The sequence below is a fragment of the Saccopteryx bilineata genome, chromosome 6, assembly GCF_036850765.1.
Source record: "Saccopteryx bilineata isolate mSacBil1 chromosome 6, mSacBil1_pri_phased_curated, whole genome shotgun sequence".
NCBI lineage: Eukaryota > Metazoa > Chordata > Mammalia > Chiroptera > Emballonuridae > Saccopteryx > Saccopteryx bilineata.
Window position 1 is genome coordinate 198,028,231 of NC_089495.1, and position 21,371 is coordinate 198,049,601.

Here is a 21,371-nt window from a genome sequence, read left to right on the forward strand (position 1 = left end):
TTTGTGTATTTTAGTGATTCTAATCTGTGGGCCAAGCTTCTACCTTGGGGAAGGGGGTTGGAGAGCTTTATTTTGGCAAATGAATTATGTATTTCTGTAAATTAAAGAAATTTCTTGCCTATTTACTAATATTTTTCTAATTTATCTGAAGGTTTTGATTAATGAAATACAAGTTTAGGTAAAACTGAATTTATAGGTTTCTGTTAATGTGCTTTTACAATGAACAGACGTGAAGAGCATCATGTAAATTTCTTCAAAAATGTTTTTGGTAGTGAAACCATTGCTTAGGTGTTTTCTTCTCTCCCGCCCCTTTCCTTTCCCCCTTCTTTTCCTCCTCTTTCTTCCTCTCTCCCTCCCTTTCTCTAGTTCTTTCTCAAAATTCTTTATTACCCAGTTTCTTTTGTATTTAGTCTTACTATGTAATCTTAATCTCTGTTAGAAATAGTGAAGATATAGATTCTAACTAATTTGATTTAGATGGCTACATTAAGATTCAGTTTAACTTTTCAGACCCTGAACCTATGAGTTCCATACACATGCCAGCAAATACTGGGTATTGAGTGCTTTAGTGTTAAGGGACTCAACGTTGATACTAAATTCCACATGACAAATTGGGTATTGGATGGGAACCTTGTACCTATAGCCCCCTCTTTTGCTCGTAAAGCAGAACACTGCAGGTGAACTAGTGTGACTGCTGTACATATCACCACTGCTGAGGGTGAACGGTCTGCCGCTGAGCCCTCCTCAGAGATCTCGCATTTCTTTGTAGAGAAAAGACGTACACCAGACACTATATAAGCCAGAGCTGTTTTTATAGAGGCTATATCAGTAGACCATTCTGGAACTTCATTCTTAGAATTACTTTACCGGACCCTCTGGAACCTTGTGTTCAATAAATTGCCATTATGAAATACTCTGCTAATAAAACAGGGTTCAAATGCCCTTTCCCTTACCTTCTCTGTTCAACCACTGATTCTTGATCAGTGATTCTCAGCCTTTTTTTTTTTTTTTGAGCAATACACAGCAGTTTTTGACAGATAAGCAAAATGCTGATGTCCTTCCGAACCATGCACATAATTTGCTGCAAGTAACACATTTCAGCAATTCATAATTATAACTCATGGAAAAGAGGCTGCTGCGGGCTCCCCATAGATCTAAGCAAGCTAGCTGACTCCGGGCATGTCTTTCGTACTGAATAAAATGTAGCTGAACACAAGAGAGAGAGACTTCTTATAAGAACAACCTTGAATTGTCTCCCAGTTGGTTCAAATCAAAACATATGAACTCTGGTACTCATGTCACCAGTGACAAAAGCTCGCTGAGCTCCTGGCCCTGCATGCTGCTTCTAGAATGCCAGGGGAAGGCCAGGCCGAGGCGGCCAGTTGGCTGTGGAGCCCTTATTCTAAGACTGTGCTGCCACTTTCTTGTGACACTGGAGTCAGGAGCAGAAGGGGCTCGCTGCCAGTTACCCCAAGGGATGTATTCGAGCGGTGACCTGTTTTTACGCTGTAATCGGGTTGGGTTTCTCTTTCCCTCATGCCGCAGCAGTCGTACATTCTTCTGCGTGCGCGAGAAGCCAATCCCTTGTTACCTCTCGGCTTGATGGTTTCATTTTGACATAGGTCACTCTCAGCTGGAGACAAGAACATCTGCCCTCTTTCCGCAGTCAGGGTGGGCATTGATCCTGGAGAAAGTGAAGGATAGGAAAGCAGGAACCGGATGAGAATGGGAAGCTTCTGAGGAAGAACCAAACAAGGGGAAGTAGCTAGAGGAAGGTGTTTGGGATTCCAGGCCCAGGGTTCTGCTCTTTTAAATGAGTCGTGCCTCTGACCTGATTCCTTAGCTTAGTCACTGAATTCTGTTTGAGGGCTGTATGTGCTGAGCAATAGAGGCACAGTGATCAAAAGGTACTGCTTTAGCTTCAGCATGGCCTCTTGTGGGAGGGGAAGCGTGGGCCCCAGTTACAGCACGCTGTCTTCAGCACTGCCAGGGAGCGAGGGATTCCTGCTGGAGCTTCCTGGCCAGACCACCGGCGGCCCATGTTCTCCCCTCCAGCCTGTCCTCACCTCCGGCAGAACAGTGCCTGGTCCGCTTTGTTTTTGTTGGTTTGTTACCACTTAGGTATGTGTTGTACATGGTGTTGTAGGGATCAGTTTGTTCAGGTGTGTTTCTCCTGTCTCCTCAAGGCAGCCTTTGGGACAGGAGGGCCTTTGTTACATGGATCCATGCTCCAAACGGCGATGTGTCGGGGGCTGTACTTCATTTTTTAGGCCTTGAGGTCTTTATACCTAGAACAGTATGTGCTCCCGTGCCCGCTATCTGGACATTTTCTCACCCTGTAAGACCTGCTCCCACAGGATGTAAGTCCTGCCCTGATGTCCTAAGGAGCACGGTGTTCTCACTGCCTTTTACTTTTCCTCTTGTAGGATTTAGAGCAGGGGTCGGGAACCTTTTTGGCTGAGAGAGCCATGAACGCCACATATTTTAAAATGTAATTCCGTGAGAGCCATACAACCACCTGTGTACGTTAGGCATTATCCAATAAAAATTTGGTGTTGTCCCAGAGGACAGTTGTGATTGGCTCCAGCCACCCGCAACCATGAACATGAGCGGTGGGAAATGAATGGATTGTAATACATGAGATTGTTTTATATTTTAATGTTTTGGGTTTTTTTTATTGAAGATTTGTCTGCAAGCCAGATGCAGCTACCAAAAGTGCCATATCTGGCTTGCGAGCCATAGGTTCCCGACCCCTGACTTAGAGCTTTGAGCTTCCGCTTATCTGTCTTCACCTGTACTTCCCTGTCTCCCTCGGACTGTGAGTCTCAGATATGAGGCCTGTGCTGTGTTTATCTAGGACACACCAGCTGCTTAGCAGTTATGAGTCACATGAATGAAGTATGTGTGTCACTTAAATGAAGACCCCACCCAGCACCAAGATCACTAAAGACAGAGAGGAACTCAAAACATTCTTCATTGATTCTCAGTCTTTTTGAGTTGGTAAAATGTCTTTTGTACATAAAAATAAAAGTAAGGTAGATGGAGAAAGTTTTCCAGCATATAGCATAGGAGGATGGCCTGTTGATATCAGGAGACAGCTCTGGATTGGTAAGGAAAGGCTTTGTACACCATGATGGGTGGGGGTATGTCGGAAAAACACCACATTTAGGTGTTCCCTAACTTTTGTATGTAATGAGCTTCTAAATGCAGGGAAAATTTGAAATAATCTGGTAGACAGCATCATCATTCCTCAACATGAAATAAATGTCCATGTGCCAGCTAACGTATCAGAGTCTGAATTCAGCATTCAAAAGGGGATTGGGAGGTAGGCATGTTTAATGTTTACAGAAGTTGAGGTTGCCTGCATAAGAGCCTTCCTGGTACATAGCAGGTCCTTAATGAAGATGGATGTAGTGACTAAATGAACACTAGGACGAGCCTGGGTATAAGTTTCTCTCGACTCTCTCAAGGGTTAGACCTTATATTTTGAGAAATATCAATATATGTCAAGAATTTTTATTGTTATTTTTATTTTTAATTTATTGTGTAGACATGGTTTCAAGTGTCCCACCCAATATAGCACCCTCTACACACCAGTTATGTACACCAGAGGGTGCTGTGTTTCAACTTTCATATTGCTGGTTTGTTTCCACTCCTATGGTTGTATATTACGTGATTCATTTGAAGGTTAGCCAGTTGAGGCTATGCCCTCAACCAAGGATTATGAAGGCCTGACCACACTGCCCATCTGCTGCTTTCTTAGCATGATGAAGGCATTTGGAAGTGGTCACCACACACTCTTGGTTCTGCTTTGCTGTGTCCTAGTTTTCAGCCATTAAGTTCTGTCTTTAAAACTAGACTTTTCTTATGTTGCAGCTTAAGCCCATTTTAAGTGTTCTTTCTTTGGTGGAAATGGAGACCATCTGGTCACCATCATCTGTGTAATAACAATGATTAAAGATGGTTATTAAGTCACCCTTCGGCCTTTTCTCTTGTCTAGGCAAAATTGTCTCTGTTCCTGTGGCCATTCCCCATAAATCTCATTTTCCAGCTCTTTAATCATCTTGGTGGCTTTCTTTGGAAACGACATCAAAGGCTCAGTTTCAGTGCCTCTATTCTGGTGGGATCTGGGCTGTCAGCTAATGGATGTGGAATGTGGTTGTTTAACCATCCAGTGTCCATGGCCAGTCCCCACGTTTCCACGGTGGTCAGAATCTGCTGATCGTTAAGGGATGGTTACCATCACTTAACTGTGACATACTTTATCAATATTATTAAGGTGTCGATTTGATATAAAACACAATTTTAGCTTGTAAATAAATCTAGCTATGATACACTTTTGCTCTTCAGGCTCTGTGCTAGGGCTTGGGGCCCAAAGAGAAACGAGACGTGGCCCCTTACTTCCGGGAGCCCCCAGTCCACGATCTAGAGCAGTGCTTTTACACCACTGGCCCACGGACTGGGGCTGCTCTGCCAGGAATTTCCTGACTGTCTGCTCAAGAGTTAGCCACCTAATGTTGTATGAAGACTGCAGACCCGGAAACACTGATCTAGAGGGAAAGTCAAACGTGCTAAAAAAGAAAAGGCTACAATACGAAGTGCGAATACTGTGAAAGCTGACTGATATACAGTGCATGTTTAGAAAGCCTTCCCTGAAGATGCCATAATTGAGCTGGATCTGAGCATGAATCAGTCTTCAGGGATAAAGGAGTTAAAGGAGGCTCTCGGGTGGGGCTTTGTACACACGAAGGCAAGGAGGCTGGCCTATCAGGGTGCATGCAGTGACCTAGGTGGAGCCAAGCATGAACTTGATTGACCAGAAAGGGCAGGCAGATGCTGGGCGGATCCACTGCCCAAGTCAAGCCAACAGGTATCCAACAGCAATATAATGTGAGCTGCATGTGACATTTTACAATTCGAGGGGCAACATTTTAGAAAATATAAATGCACAGGATATGAGCTATCCTGCTTGAAAAGATCTGGAGGAACCTTAAATGCATATTGCTGAGAGAAACCAGCCCAAAAGCTGTAGACTCTGGGATTCAGACCAGTGACGTCCGGAAGAGGAGGCATAGCTGTGGGGTCGGTAGGAAGAGATGGTTGCAGGCGGGTACAGGGGAGGGGGGGCTGGTTAGGGGAGTGCAGAGGGGTTTTAGGGCACTGAAACCACTCCGTGTGATCTGTGATGGTGGCTACATTGGCCCAACCCTTAGAATGCACCATCAAGAGGGAGTTCTAAGGTAAACTAGAGACTTTGGGTGGCAACAGTGTGTCTCTGTAGGTTCATCAATTATAACAAATGTGACACTCTGGGGGGATGTTAATGGGAGAGAGGCTGTGTGTGCGTGTTAATGAGATATTTTACATCATTTTTGTACTAAGTTTTTGAAATCTAGTCTGAATTCTATACTTGGACACAGGAGGTTGTGAAGTCCCAGGCAGGGGTGAGCTTGCTCCCTTGTGGACAGCTTTTAGAGACATGGGACTTAACCTTCTGTGGGCCCGAAAGACTTCACGACTCGCCAAGAAGTTGGAGAGAGCCACTTGACCAGTGACCTTGTGCAAGTAGTTTGGGCGGAATGAGAGGGCAGAGTGGAGCTGTCAGTGTGCCCGAGACTGCCTGAGCAAGGGAGTTAAATACATAAGTGGGGTGATGGGGGATGGGAGAGCGCCAGTTACGGGGTGGTTTCTATTCTTATGACAGGTCAGTGATATTTAAGTAAAGTCAGATGAAATTTTATTGTTCAAGATTATCAGAGGAACATCACTACCACCAGAAATCCAACACGTACTATTAAAGCAATCCTTTTGTTTAAAAACAGCTAAACACAGCTTTTACCAAATTTATGATGGTAGGCAGATTATATCAGTTCTCATACATGTCATCAAGAGGAGTTCTTAGAAGCTTTCTATTTAGGCTCCTGAAATCTCATAGAAAGAAAATAAATGCTCTTACTGATTTGCACCAGAAGTTACATCTCCCCAAGCTCTCCTGAGCATGTCACTGGTGAGCGTGTGTGTGTGCACGCATGCGTGCCTGTGTGTGTCCTCACGTAGCCTAGGTAGAGAGTCGAGATGGGAATAGGGAGATGTGTGTACTTTAGTCCTGGTTTGACAATGGCTATGAAGAAATAGTTGTTGGAATTTTATATTTTGCACGAGCACAGCCACTTTTACTTCATGAAGTGGTCGACTTGACTGCTTTATAGACTAGAGGAGGCTCAGGTGCTGAGGCCCATTGTTCCTCCTGACCCCTGGGTGACCTTGTCACCCTAATACCCCTCAGGACACAGCCAAGCATCCCCAGAGGCCCCCAGGGCGTCTTTGGTCTGGAACTCAACACCTCAGTTCCGCTGCCCCTCAGGACAGTGATGTGAAAGTGACCACGTTCTTGAGTAGTTCTGGGGAAATGTGGAACTTTTTTGATCCAATCCCGTTGGTCCCTGTGGTTGGGCATCATAAGACTGGAAGTAGGTTTGCATAGCAATAGCCTGGCTCTAAATCACAAGTCTGATAAATGCAGGAATGTTAGTCAGTCTGACTTGTCAAGGGAAGCCAATACTTCTTGATAAAATACTAGCAGCATTTAAAGCACTGCTTATAAAGTGAACATTATTGGAACTGCTGGGCCAACTCAGGCAGTGCCACCGCCGGCACTGTTCCGGGAGCTGGGCCTGGGTTTCCGCGGCTCCGTTCTGCTCAGGCCTGGGCAGTGCCCTGCTCGGGACAAGGGACCGGGATATTTCCCAACCGAGGGAGAAGGACAGGTTTAATAGCTTCCTTCTCTTCTTCACAAGGAAATAAATTTGAAATCTGATCTGTGGAATTCACTTAAAAATAGAGGAACCTGGAGGCCACCAGAAAGGACTAGGGAGTGAGCTGAGAGGGGATAATTTGGTGACAAGAGCAAAGAGGTGAAGACAGATATGGCCACTGTGACTGGTGCTGCTCTGCTGGCATCACTGGTTGGTGGGGACTGTAACAGTAAAGCGACACATAGCCGAAAGGATTGAAGGCAGGGTCTCAAAGAGATACTTGTGCATCCGTATTCATAGCAGCGTTATTCACAATAGCCAAAAGATGGCAGCAACAGAGGTGCTCCTCAGCAGGTGAGTGACTAAAGAGAGCCTAGTCTGTACAACGCAATATTATCCAGCCTTAAGGTGGGAGGAAATCCTGTCACATGGCACACGATGGCCTTGAGGACGGACGGTAAGTGAAACAAGCCAGTCACATCAACACAAATACTGCATGATTCACTTAGTCGTCTAAAGCAGTCAAACCCTTAGATACAGAAAGGAGAACAGCGGTTGCCAGGGGTGGGGGAGGGGAAGGGGAGTAATCAGTGAATATAGGGTTTCAGTTTTGCAAGAGGAATAGCATTCTGAAGACCTGCCTTACAACAAGGTTCACATGGTTAATGCTGTTGTACTGTATGGAAACTTAGACATGATTAAAATGGTACATTTTATATGTGTGATTTTTATACCACAGTTTTTTTAAAAAGAAAGCAGCATAAAGTATGTAGCTCATGTGCCTTTTGCTGTTACAGTTGGTTAACTGTCGTCCTCTGGTGGCCCGCCCCTGAGTGGGACGTGGAGGAAGGGCAGTAGCTGACATTGAGAGTGTGCTGTGTAACCAGGTGGCATGCTAACCCCTTCTGTACACTGACTGTCGTGTCCACTCTGTGAGGCAGGCATTGTATTCTCCATGTCACCCCTGAGCAGTCAGTCAGGAGGAATGAAGCGTTTGCCCAGGAATGCACAGCCGTAATGGTAGGCCTCTGGGCTGTAAGCCCATCTCTGTCTGATGCTAGAGTTCTTCCCCTGTCCTCAGCTCCCGCCTCTTCACCCCCTCACCCTGGGGCAGTTCTGTGCTGAGCACCATGCTGGGCCCCGAGGTGCCGGACTTAGGGATCTGTGAGAGCAGGTGACCAGTCAGTGTGGAGGTTGGGGACCGATGGAGACATGTAATGAGGGTGTTCAGAGATCTCACAAAGGCTGTGACTTAAGGAGAGAGGTATCCCCCGACACCATGACCACTGAGGTCCTCTGGATTCTGCACAGGCCTCATTGGCCCCTCACTGGGATCCCATGTGGCATGGCTAGAATAAAGAACAAGAAATGGAAACATTTTCCCTCCTGAGACTAGAAGGTAGAATTCAAAGAGGCAAAGGGGAAGCAAGCCCAGAACTCCTGTATCAGAATTGTAAATGAGTGTGTGAAAATGTGTCCCCACATGACCTTGTGATGAAAGAATCCCAGGGCTGCCAAAATCTAGCCGTGCTGCCTTGTCCTCTGGGTCTCAAAGTCCTCATCTCTGCAGCAAAAAAAAAAGAAAATAGAACCTCTACCCGGGTGGATTTCTGGTTTTATTAGTAGTGGTGGTAGAATGACTAAAGCACTGTCTCCGTTGAACTCTCTCTGGTTGGGCTACATTTGAATGCTTGTTCAGTTCTAATTGCCACATTTTGAGAGTGACATGGACAAATTAAAATGTATTCAAAGAGCAAGCCACTAGAGAGTGTGGAATTAACTCAGGATGGTTCTGCTGCAGCGGTGAGCACTGAAATGACTAGCATCATCTGTGTAACAGGTGATACACAGGAAAGTGGCCAGATCACGTAATGAGTGGAGAGTGTTGCCTAGTTCTGTGTCAGCTCAAAAGATGGATCTCAAGCCTGGGGATCAGTGCCAACTAAGAAAGGAACTTTGTAATAAGTTCTCGTAAGTGGTAATGAGCCTCAGACCATGGAGATACTCAAATGGGGATTGGATAACAGCTTCTTATAAGAAGCTTATATTTCCCCATGTATAAGACACTCCCACGTATAATATGCACCTTAATTTTGGGGCCTGAAATTGGAAAAGAAATGTATTACATAAAGTTATTGTACTCAAGTTTTATTCATCATAAAATTCATACTACTCATCACTGTCAAAACTCCCATCCATTAGCTTGTCCTCATCTGCGTCTGATGACAAATCAATCATCTTCATATATTGCCTTGTCCTCAGTTCCATCTATGGCATTTAAAATGCCACAACCACTGTATAAGATGCACCCAGTTTTTAGACCCCAATTTTTTCGAAAAAGTGCGTCTTATACATGGGGAAATACGGTAATAGAGAAGGCGGTTGCTCTGCATGAATTGTCCCGTGGCTCCATCTTTGATGTTTCTAAGTTATTTTCAACCTATGTCTATAAGCCGGAGGCAGAGAGAATATATTTAGTTGTAGGTATTACATTTAGACCTAGATGAAGTGCCCATATGCACCGCTACAGAAGTTAAACGCAAAGCCCACTTGTAGTTAGAAATTTGCATGTGAAGTTCTAGCTACCATTTGACCCCAGTCCCGTATTCTGTAAGGACCTCTGCTTCAACCCCATCAGCCATGCACTTTTTCACTTGTTCTTTGTAACAGCCCACACACTTTGGAAAATGTTCTAATATTTTTTTCATTTATATATTCAAGTTTACATTTTTTGTTTTGAATACATAGTACATTCACATTGTTCAGAATTTTAAAGGTTCGCAGAGAAAAGTTTCCCTGTCTGTTCCCTTTCCCAGAGGCAACCACTAGTTCCCCATGTAATTGTCTAGAGATATTTTAAGTGTACATATACATTAGCACATGTATATGTTGCTTTTTCAAAAACAGCGTATATCAGCTCTGGCCAAGTGGCTATGTGGAGAGAGGGGCGTCCTGGCACAGCAAGGTTGTGGGCTTGACCCCTGGTCGGGACATGTAGGAGAAGCAACCAATGACTGCGTAACTAAATGGAGCAACCAAGTGGAAGAGTGAGTTGGTGCTTCTCTCTTTTCCTTCCTTTCTTTTTCTCTTTTTCTCTCTCTCCCCCCCTTCCTGTCTCTCTCAAATCAATCGAAAAACATTTAAAAACATATCAAGACATCTTGAAGATTAAGCCATAGCGATGTAAAAAGTGCTCACTTGTTCCTTTTCATGGGTGCATACTATTCCATCAGGGTACCCTAGGTTTGCACCCAGCCCCCCCACCTTTACCCCCCCCCCATTCTACTGTTTCTCTGTTAGTTCTAGCAGATTTTGGCGAAGACCGGAGTCTTGTCACTGGGAACATTGGCACTGCACAGATTCCCTGCTCAGCCCCTATTTGTGGACAGTTTGTTTGTTTGTGGACAGTTGGGTTATCTCCAGTCCTTTGCTATCCCAGTGTGGACAGTGGATTACCTTATACCTGCATTGATGCATACACAGACAAGTGTGTCTGTAGGCCACTTTCCTAGAGGCAGACCTGCTGAATCAAAGGGAGTGGGCATTTATAACTGTGTTAGCTATTACAAAGTAGATCTCAGTAGAGGTTTTACCAGTTTCCACTCCTGCAAGCAGTGTGTGAGAAGGCCTCATTTCCTCAAACCCTGGCCAACTAAACATATTGTTAAATCTTTTGAGCTTTTCCAACATAAGCGAAAGAAAGAAAATCAAAGTGATTTTAATTAGTATTTCTGTTACTGAGAGTGAAATCGAGTATCCTTTTTCCTTCATGGGTCTTGGTGGGCTTTGTAGTGAGGCCGTTGAGAAAGGTCATCAGTGCGGACTGAGCCTGGAGTGGGGGGAGCACCCACTCACAGGGGAGAGCGCGTCCGAGTTTGTTTTTCAGTGAGTGTTTTCGGGAGGTCAAGCAAGCCCACTCAAGTTCTTTAGCCTGTAGACTCCCTGGCCCACACTGGAAAAACTCAACTGAAATGGAACAAATGTAATTCAGAAGTAAGACCACATCCAGAAAAAAATCATTTATATTACTCTTTAATTTTTTTTTTTAGTTTCAAATTACATAAACTGATTTGCTTTGTACTTGGAACAAAATTTAGGACACAAATGCATTTGAACAGACCGTGTTTGACTTTGGAAGGAGCTGTCTCACAGCTCTGAGGGTGTAGCTTCTGACTAGTTGGCTCTCAGGGTGGATTAGGTTTGCACCCAGCCCCCCGCCCCATCCTGCTGTTTCTCTGTTAGTTCTAGCAGATTTGGGTGAAGACCGGAGTCTTGTCACTGGGAACATTGGAATTGCACAGATTCTCTGCTCATTAGCAGCCTGATCCATCAGTTCTCTGACATGCTTCTGCCCAAACCAGCTCAGAGCAGTTTCTCACCTAGAAAGGGGCCGTGGAGTCTTAGCTACACAGACCTTTTCTGTTCTGCAGTGGCTTGAGGGGCAAACCTGGCTTGCTCCACCCTTCAGTAGCTTTGGTCAGAACTCTCAGAGTCATTCCTGATTCCGTGGATACACTGTTCACACACTCTAGCCGTCCTTGAGGAAATCTTGTTGGCTCTACTTCTGAAATGTATCCAGAACCCAGCCCCTCCACTCTACCCCCATCTCTAACATCGGGGCCCGAGCTGCTGTCATCCCAGCCTGGACTGCTGCCATAACCTCTTCTCCAGATTTAATTGTGAATGTCAGTGGGCTTCCCCCCACCACACCCCCATTTCCTTTTTTAATCGATTATTTTTTGGCATATGGAAAAGTTAATGATTTGTATGTTACAAATGTACCTCATAATCTTACTCAGTTCTCATTATAATAGTTTGTCAGGAGATAATCTCATATGCAAATCACACTGGTTTGTCTCACATTTTTAAATGTCTGTTTCTCATATTTTTCCTTACCATATTTACTGTACAGGACCCCATTATAATGTAATAAGGATATAGCTATCTTTATCTTGCTCCTGACTTGAATGTTTCCCTATTGTTGTGGGTTTGCTAGAGATTCTTTTTCTAAGGACTTGGGGTTTTTTTTCCCCTTCATTTCCTTCCTTTGCTTTCTTTCTTTCTTTTTTGTTTTGTTTTGTTTTGGAGAAAGGAGGGGGGAAGAGGGGGGAGCGGGAAATATCAGCTTATTATGTGCTTCTCCTATGTGCCTTGACCAGGCAAGCCTGGGGTTTCAAACCAGCGACCTCAGCGTTCCAGGTCTATGCCTTATCCACTGCGCCACTACAGACCAGGCATTTTTTTTAATTTAGACTTGAACAACACTAAAGAACATTTGGACCTTACAGACCTATCCAGAACATTCTACCCAACAGCAGAATAGACACCTTTTTCTCAGTGTACCTGGAACATTCTCTAGATAGATCACATGTTAGAATACGAAACAAGTCTTAACAAATTTAAGATGACTGAAATCATACCAAGTATCTTTCCTAACCACAGTTGAATGGAACTAGAAATTAATAGCAAAAGGAAAACTGGAAAATTCACAAATATGTCGGAAAAAAATACAAAACACTCTTGAACAACCAGTAGGTCAAAGGGAAATCAGAAAACATCTTGAAACAAATGAAAACAAAACAACATACCAAAACTTATGGATATAGCAAAAGCAGTACTAAGGACATTTATAGCAGTTACTGCCTGCATTTAAAAAAGATCTCGCCTGACCAGGCGGTGGCGCAGCGGATAAGGGGCCAGACTGGGATGCGGAGGACCCAGATTCAAGATCCCAAGGTCACCAGCTTAAGCGCAGGCTCATCTGGTTTGAGCAAAGCTCACCAGCTTGGACCCAAGGTCACTGGCTCGAGCAAGGAGTTATTCGGTCTGCTGAAGGCCCGTGGTCAAGGCACATATGAGAAGGCAATCAATGAACAACTAAAGTGTCGCAACGAAAAACTGATGATTGATACTTCTCATCTCTCCGTTCCTGTCTGTCTGTCTCTGTCTATCCCTCTCTCTGACTCTCTCTCTGTCTCTATAAAAAAAATTAAAAAATAAAAAGATCTCAACTCAGAAACTAACTTTATATTTCAAGGAACTAGAAGAAGAATAAACTAAACTCCAAGTTGGCAGAGGAAGGAAATAATAAATATTAGAGCAAAAATAAAATAGATACAAAATAGTCACAGGGATGTAAAGTACAGCATAGGGAATATAGTCAATAATATTGTAATGACTGTGTGTGGCGCCAGGTGGGTGCTGGAAATGTCAGTGTAAAATACTTTACACTTTGGAAAGTATCTGATTGTCTAACCACTGTGCTGTACACCTGAAACCAATATAAAATAATACTGAATGTAAACTGCAATTGAAAAAAACCCCAGAGCCTGACCTGTGGTGGCGCAGTGGATAAAGCGTCGACCTGGACTGCTGAGGTCGCCAGTTCGAAACCCTGGGCTTGCATTAACGGGAGTTAATGCTTCCTGCTCCTCCCTCCTTCTCTCTCTCTCTCTCTCTCTCTCTCTCTCTCTCTCTTTCTCTTTCAATCTCTCCTCTAAAATGAATAAATAAATAAAAATAATTTTTAAAAAAGAAAGAAACCCCAGAGAATAGGAAAACAATAGAAAAACTTAACAAAAAAATTTTTTTTAAAGATTAACAAAATTGACAAACCCTTAGACTAAGAAAAAAGAAGACCCATTGACAAAAATAAGAAATGAAAAAGGTAACAGTACAACTGATGTAACAATACCAAAAAGGATCATGAAACTAGTAGGAACAGTTATAAGTCAACAAATTGGATAACACAGAAGAAATGGATAATCCCTGGAAACATATAACCTACCAAGACTGAATCATGAAGAAATAAAAAAATTCTGGCCAGACATATAACTAATAAGGAGATTGAACTGGTAATCAGAAGCCTCCCAACAGCCCTGGCTGGTAGCTCAGTTGGTTGGAATGTTCTGATGCTCCAAGATTGTTAGTTTGATCCCCAGTCAGGGCCCCTACAGGGATCAACCAATGAGTGCATAGTGGAACAACACACTGATGTTCCTCTCACTTCCTTTCGCTCTCAAAATCAATTTAAAAAATTCTTGAAAAAAAGGAAGGGAAAAATCTCCCAACAAAGAAAAACTCAGGACCAGATGGCTTTACTGGAAATTCCTACTAAACATTTGAATTATTAACACCAAATCTTCTCAAACTCTTCTCAACTCTTCCTTGAAAAGGAGAAACATTTCCAAACTCATTTTATGAAGGCAGCATTGCACTAATACAGAAACTGGACAAAGATATTCTAAGAAAAGAAATCTATAGACCCATCATGATTAAAAATATGTATGAAATATTTGCACTACATGGAGGAATATACAAAATTATAGGTAGTTTTATTTTCTTAAATTTCACTTAATATTTAATTGCTTTATTTTCATGAGAGATAGAGACAGGCAGTAAGGGAGAGAAATTAGAAGCATCAACTCATAATTGTGTCACTTTTAGTTGTTCATTGATTGCTTGTTATAAATGCCTTGACTGGGGGTGGGGGTATTCTAGCCAAGCTAGTGACCCCTTGCTCAAGTACCAACCTTGGGTTTCAAGCCAACGACCTTTGGGCTCAAGCCAGTGACCATGAGACCATGTCTGTGATCCCATGCTCATGCTGGATGAGCCCGCGCTCAAGCAAGGTGACCTCAGGGCTTCAAACCTGGGTCCTTAGTGTCCCAGGCCAATGCTCTATCCACTGCACCACCACCAGTCAAGCTATTTATATTTAATCTCTACATTTAAAAATTAAATAAAAATTTTTTATCCATGACACTTCAAATTGGTAGTGGAAATGGTGACAAGTAGACCCTGGGTGTATGTTTATCTTATTTCACCCTATTTTTTTAATAGCAGTTATTTTTTATGATTATGATCATTAGCATTAGACTTACAAACAGAAAAATAGTTTACTGTGTTTATTCACTAGAATTTGAATAGCACTATTTTAATTTTCTTTACATTTTTATATTAAATCCAAACGCTAATGATAACATGATTTTGATATTAGAATTACTATTATTTTTATTATTGTCAACATTACAATTTCCTAAGAGAAAGGTAGTGATGATTATGGTGATATTATGTTAATAATAGAGATCACAGAAACACTTTCTCAGGCATCTCAAGAATTAGTATAATAATTATTTTATGTGTAAACAAATCAGTTACTCCAGCTTCTGAAATAAATTTCAAATGGATCAAAGATTTAAAAGTTTGTATTTTTAAAAAAGGCACTGAAAGAGAAAAGCTAGCACAATACAATCTCGTGTAGTTTGTGCCCCAAGGTGAGGCCACGCTTTGAACTGCTGCACCCGGAGAGAGTGCTCAGCTGGCCGGGCCACAAGTGGGGTCTGTGGGTCCCCTGACTGGCCTTTGGCTTCCCCTGAGTGACAGTGGTCTGGTACAGCCAGGAACTGTGAGGCGATCCCCTTTCTGTGGCCTGGAGTAGGTCTGATACGGCAGCGGGCAGGAAGAGGCCCAGAGAGAGGCCTGGCTCCTCCAGCCATCCATGCCCCCGCCGCCCCTCTGCTGACTTGGCCTTGGCCTGACTTGGGAGAGGCAGAGGCGTCATCTTGTTCTCATATGTGGGAAGGCTATGAAAAGAAAAACCCTGGTTGGCCCAAACATTTGAACAAGAATTACACTAGGATCTTTTGTTCTCATTCAGACGTGGTCAGAATTAATTTAGAGGTTCAAAAGAGGATTATTTTGTTGTTGTTGTCATCGTTTTCATTTTGAATCTGAGTTACTTAATGCAGGGATGTGGAGGGAGATAGAAAACAAAAACACATGGCTGAACTCTGTCCAGTGGGGTTGGAACATCCCCAGGTCATTCTTCAAGACGCCATTTTGTTAGAGCTTGGGGGCTCCTGACTCAGATTTGACATCAGAGCTGCTTCTGAACCTCTTGTGAAGAGGCCCCAAGTGATAGGAGTCAAGCGGTGGAGTGTCTGGGTATCTGAGAAACAGACAGAACTTAAGAAATCTTAATCGTGTTTTTTCTTCCTCCTCAGGATTAATAGGGAAAACTTGCTTTCTGCAAACAACTGAAGAGCTGCCTTTGGAAACTTTCTTTGGCCTCATGGAGCAGTGGGATCTTGTGCTGTGAGGCCCCTGATGGGACAGGCTCTCACCAAGTGATCACCCAGAGTGACCGTCACCATGGCCAGTAAGAGGAAATCCACCACCCCGTGCATGATCCCCGTGAAGACTGCGGCGCTGCAGGATGCCAGTGCGGAGGCCCCGCCCACGGAACCTGTGCCCGAAGGTCCCCCACAGGACCTGCCCCCAGAGATGCCCGCCACCAGCAGCGAGGCCGCCCAGACCCCCAGCAGTCCCGATAGCACTGTGCTGGCAAACGGGCACCGGAGCACTTTGGACGGCTATTCGTTCTCCTGCAAGTACTGCGACTTTAGATCCCAGGACATAACCCAGTTTGTGGGACACATGGACTCCGAGCACACGGACTTTAACAAAGCCCCCACTTTTGTATGCACTGAGTGCAGTTTCCTGGCAAAAACTCCCGAGGGGCTTTCTCTGCACAATGCCAAGTGTCACTCGGGGGAAGCCAGCTTTATGTGGCATGTGGCCAAGCCAGACAATCATGTCGTTGTGGAGCAGAGAGCCCCCGAGAGCTCCAGCACTGCTGACCCCCTCGGCGAGCCCAGCGCGGATGGGGCTGACGGACAAGCCGAAATCATCATCACCAAAACTCCCATCATGAAGACAATGAAAGGCAAAGCTGAAGCCAAAAAAATCCATACGCTCAAAGAAAACGTCCCCAGTCAGCCTGCTGGTGAGGCCTTACCGAACCCGCCGGCCAGGGAAGTGGAGGGGAAAGACGGGGACCACTCCTTTGTCAACGGGGCGGTCCCAGTCAGCCAGGTGCCTAGCAACTCCGCCAAGCCCCCCCATGCAGCCAACGGGCCCCTGCTGGGGACAGTGCCAGTGCTGCCCGCTGGTATCGCACAGTTCCTGTCCCTCCAGCAGCAGCCCCCGGTGCACGCCCAGCACCACACCCCCCAGCCCCTGCCCACCTCCAAGTCCCTCCCCAAGGTGATGATCCCTCTGAGCAGCATCCCCACGTACAACGCGGCCATGGACTCCAACAGCTTCCTGAAGAACTCCTTCCACAAGTTCCCCTACCCGACCAAAGCCGAGCTCTGCTATCTGACTGTGGTCACCAAGTATCCGGAAGAGCAGCTCAAGATCTGGTTCACGGCCCAAAGGCTGAAACAAGGGATTAGCTGGTCCCCTGAAGAGATCGAGGACGCCCGGAAAAAGATGTTCAACACAGTCATTCAGTCTGTGCCGCAGCCCACAATCACTGTTCTCAATACTCCACTGGTCGCCAATGCTGGCAACGTCCAGCACCTCATCCAGGCCGCCCTTCCCGGTCACGTTGTGGGACAGCCAGAGGGGACCGCAGGGGGGCTCCTGGTCACCCAGCCACTGATGGCCAATGGGTTGCAGGCCCCAAGCTCGTCTCTCCCTCTAGCAGTTACATCCGCCCCCAAGCAGCCCACGGCCACGCCCATTAACACTGTGTGTTCAAACACCGCATCGGCGGTGAAGGTGGTCAACGCGGCCCAGTCGCTGCTCACGGCGTGCCCCAGCATCACTTCCCAAGCCTTCCTTGATGCCAGCATCTACAAAAATAAGAAGTCCCACGAACAGCTGTCAGCTCTGAAAGGTAGCTTCTGCCGGAACCAGTTCCCCGGGCAGAGTGAAGTCGAGCATCTGACCAAAGTGACCGGCCTCAGTACCAGGGAGGTGCGGAAGTGGTTCAGTGACCGGAGATACCACTGCCGGAATTTGAAGGGCCCCCGGGCCATGATGCCCGGCGAGCCCGGCTCCATTGTCATTGACTCCATGCCAGAGGTGCCCTTCTCCCCGGCGTCCAGGGCCCCTGAGGTGACCTGCGCCCCGGCTGCAGCCACCCTGGCTACCCACCCTTCTGCCAAACGCCAGTCCTGGCACCAGACCCCTGACTTCACACCAACCAAATACAAGGAGCGGGCCCCGGAGCAGCTCAGAGCCCTGGAGAGCAGCTTTGCACAGAACCCCCTCCCTCTGGACGAGGAGCTGGACCGCCTGAGGACCGAAACCAAAATGACCCGAAGAGAGATTGACAGCTGGTTCTCTGAGCGTCGGAAAAAGATGACCGTGGAGGAGGCCACACAGGCTGACGGGAGTGCCTGTCCAGAGGGGGAGGGGGCCGCTGAGGGGGCCGCTGAGGGGAAGGGCGGCTTGGAGGAGGCTGCAGGCGACCTGAGGGCCCCGGGGGAGAACGGCTCCCCGGAAGTACCCAGCAGCCAGACCTTGGCCGAACGCAAAGTCAGCCCCATCAAAATCAACCTCAAAAACCTGCGGGTGACCGAAGCCAATGGCAAGAGTGAGCTGCTGGGGCTGGGTGCCTGCGAGCCCGAGGACGACGGGCCCAGCAAGCCGGCTGTGCAGCCGCCCAGCAAGGTCAGCTGCAAGAAGACAGCGCAGCAGCGCCACTTGCTGCGCCAGCTCTTCGTGCAGACGCAGTGGCCGAGCACCCAGGACTACGACTCCATCATGGCCCAGACGGGCCTGCCGCGGCCCGAGGTGGTGCGCTGGTTCGGCGACAGCAGATATGCCCTGAAAAATGGCCAACTCAAGTGGTACGAAGACTACAAGCGGGGCAACTTCCCGCCAGGGCTGCTGGTTGTCGCCCCCGGCAACCGGGAGCTGCTGCAGGACTATTACGGGACACACAAGACACTGCAAGAGGCGGACCTGCCGAGCCTCTGTGACAAGACCCAGATGAGCTCCCAGCAGGTCAAGCAGTGGTTTGCTGAGAAAATGGGCGAGGAGACCCGGGCCGTGGCAGACACATGCAGCGAGGACCAGGGTCCTGGTGACCCTGCAGCGGTTCACAAAGGGCTGGGCGATGTCTGCTCAGAGGTGTCTGAGAACAGTGAGTCGTGGGAGCCCAGCATCCCCGAGGCCAGCGCGGAGCACTGCGGCACACCGAGTCCCCAGGCCGGACGTCAGCTGGGTAAGGAGAGTGATTGTCCTTTGTGGGTATGGAGGGCACCCACGGGTGGGCACTGGGCTTACTGCATGGAGCACCTGCTGTTTCTAAGGCTGCCTGGCTGCTTTGTGGCAACTGGCAGCAGATGCTATCAGAGTATAACACGATAACAGGCTGAGAGTTGTTTTTCATTCATTTCATGTTTTTTTAAAACCTTTGCAGAGGAAGGAACATAGTAAATTTATAAGGGTCCAAACATTTTTAGCCATTTCTTAGCAAAAGGAGAATAGGTCAGAACATCACCTGAGTCAGGCAGAGCCACAGCCACTGGCTAGGGGAGAGCAGTAGGACTCTGGAGGAATTCAACCCAAATTTGTAAACAAAGGGAAAGGGAGTCTTTTATTGTCCTTAGGTACAGGAGGAGAATCCTGTAGCTTGCATTTCAGTTGTTCTTCCTGATGTAGACTAGTAGTGGAAAATTATATTCCCTCTTGGGTGTGTATGGAATCAAAGCTGGGCCATGAGATTAGTGCTTGACAGAGCGCTTCACCAGATTATTTTATAGACACCATTTTCTTTATTTTTAATTTATTTTTTTTTTTGTATTTTTCTGAAGCTGGAAACGGGGAGGCAGTCAGACTCCCACATGCGCCCGACCGGGATCCACCCGGCACGCCCACCAGGGGGCGATGCTCTGCCCATCTGGGGCATCGCTCTGTTGTGACCAGAGCCATTCTAGCGCCTGAGGCAGAAGCCACAGAGCCATCCTCAGCGCCCGGGCCATCTTTGCTCCAATGGAGCCTTGGCTGCGGGAGGGGAAGAGAGAGACAGAGAGGAAGGAGAGGGGGAGGGGTGGAGAAGCAGATGGGCACTTCTCCTGTGTGCCCTGGCCAGGAATCGAACCCGGACTCCTGCATGCCAGGCTGACACTCTGCCACTGAGCCAACCGGCCAGGGCCTAGACACCGTTATCTTGGACAAGTCACATCACTGGGGATGGATTTCCCAGGTCTTGGACCCGAGTTCCCCGCCTCTCCGGCCTTTCTCCCCTCAGGTACTTGTTTCCTTATTGGAGGCCCCTCACAAGGTGGCCAGAGCCATGGGACTTAGCTCTCAGGAGGCTGGGGAAACCAAGGCAGTCTCTGGGTTCTCAGGTTGTCTGGTTTGTGGACCTTGAGAAGTTGGTTCCAGGAGTTGGTATTTCTGGGACTGACCTTGGTTTTCTTGCAGGCCCCAGTGAGTGAGTGGGGGGCCCCCAAAGCACCATGGGCGCAGGGGACGGGCTTGGGTGCCCAGGGCTGGCTGCCTGGGGTACCTTGTCCCGCGTAGGGCCTGCCCCTTCGGCCTTGCCAGCACAGCAGCATGGAGTGCTGGGAACTGCAACGAACTAACTTCTTTTGCTTTTTTTTTTTGCTTTTTTTTTTTTTTTTTTTTTTTTTGCATTTTTCCGAAGCTGGAAACAGGGAGAGACAGTCAGACAGACTCCCGCATGCGCCCAACCGGGATCCACCCGGCACGCCCACCATGGGGTGATGCTCTGCCCACCAGGGGGCGATGCTCTGCCCATCCTGGGCATCGCCATGTTGCGACCAGAGCCACTCTAGCGCCTGGGGCAGAGGCCACAGAGCCATCCCCAGCGCCCGGGCCATCTTTGCTCCAATGGAGCCTTGGCTGCGGGAGGGGAAGAGAGAGACAGAGAGGAAAGCGTGGCGGAGGGGTGGAGAAGCAAATGGGCGCTTCTCCTGTGTGCCCTGGCCGGGAATCGAACCCGGATCCTCCGCACGCTAGGCCGACACTCTACCGCTGAGCCAACCGGCCAGGGCCTTCTTTTGCTTTTTTAAAATTCAAGTTTTACTGAAGTATATTCTTGGGCAGCTGGCAGCTGGAAATAAGGTAGTGGTTGCCCAACGTTGTGAATGTACTGAATGCCACTTAATATACTCTTAAAAATGGCAGGGTTTATGTTAGGTATATTTGACCACAATTTTTTTTTTTTTTTTTTTTTTTTTTCATTTTTCTGAAGCTGGAAACAGGGAGAGACAGTCAGACAGACTCCCGCATGCGCCCGACCGGAATCCACCCGGCACGCCCACCAGGGGCGGTGCTCTGCCCCCCAGGGGGCGATGCTCTGCCCATCCTGGGCGTCGCCATATTGCGACCAGAGCCACTCTAGCGCCTGAGGCAGAGGCCACAGAGCCATGCCCAGCGCCCGGGCCATCTTTGCTCCAATGGAGCCTTGGCTGCGGGAGGGGAAGAGAGAGACAGAGAGGAAAGCGCGGCGGAGGGGTGGAGAAGCAAATGGGCGCTTCTCCTATGTGCCCTGGCCGGGAATCGAACCCGGGTCCTCCGCACGCTAGGCCGACGCTCTATGACCACAATTTTAAAGAAAGGTAACCTGGAGTTGGGATGAATGGGTTTAAATTGCAAGTATTCGCTTCCTTCAGCTACTGACTCCACCAGAAAGCCAAGAGCTGGTATCCTGGGTGGGACAGAGCAGGAGCTGCCGGAGGGCCCTGCTCTGGGGCATCGTCCTCTGCTGTCCGAGGCAAAGACCCAGGTGTAGGGAGAGGCTTGTCCACCATCTGCACTGGCTCCGCCCAGCCTGAGCAGCAGCCCCAGCGC

General features: G+C 47.3%; 1 protein-coding gene across 7 annotated transcripts in view; it reads left to right on the plus strand.

Annotated features, from left to right (window-relative positions):
* The window catches only part of ZHX3 (zinc fingers and homeoboxes 3), a 102,209-nt gene that overhangs the window by 74,049 nt on the left and 6,789 nt on the right, over nucleotides 1-21,371 (plus strand). For all 7 annotated transcript variants that reach the window (XM_066234148.1, XM_066234152.1, XM_066234147.1 and 4 more), the window contains one exon: nucleotides 15,761-18,774. In XM_066234148.1, coding sequence (XP_066090245.1) covers nucleotides 15,909-18,774 — 2,866 coding nt within the window. In that variant the 5' untranslated portion in view covers nucleotides 15,761-15,908. The remainder of the gene's footprint in view (nucleotides 1-15,760; nucleotides 18,775-21,371) is intronic.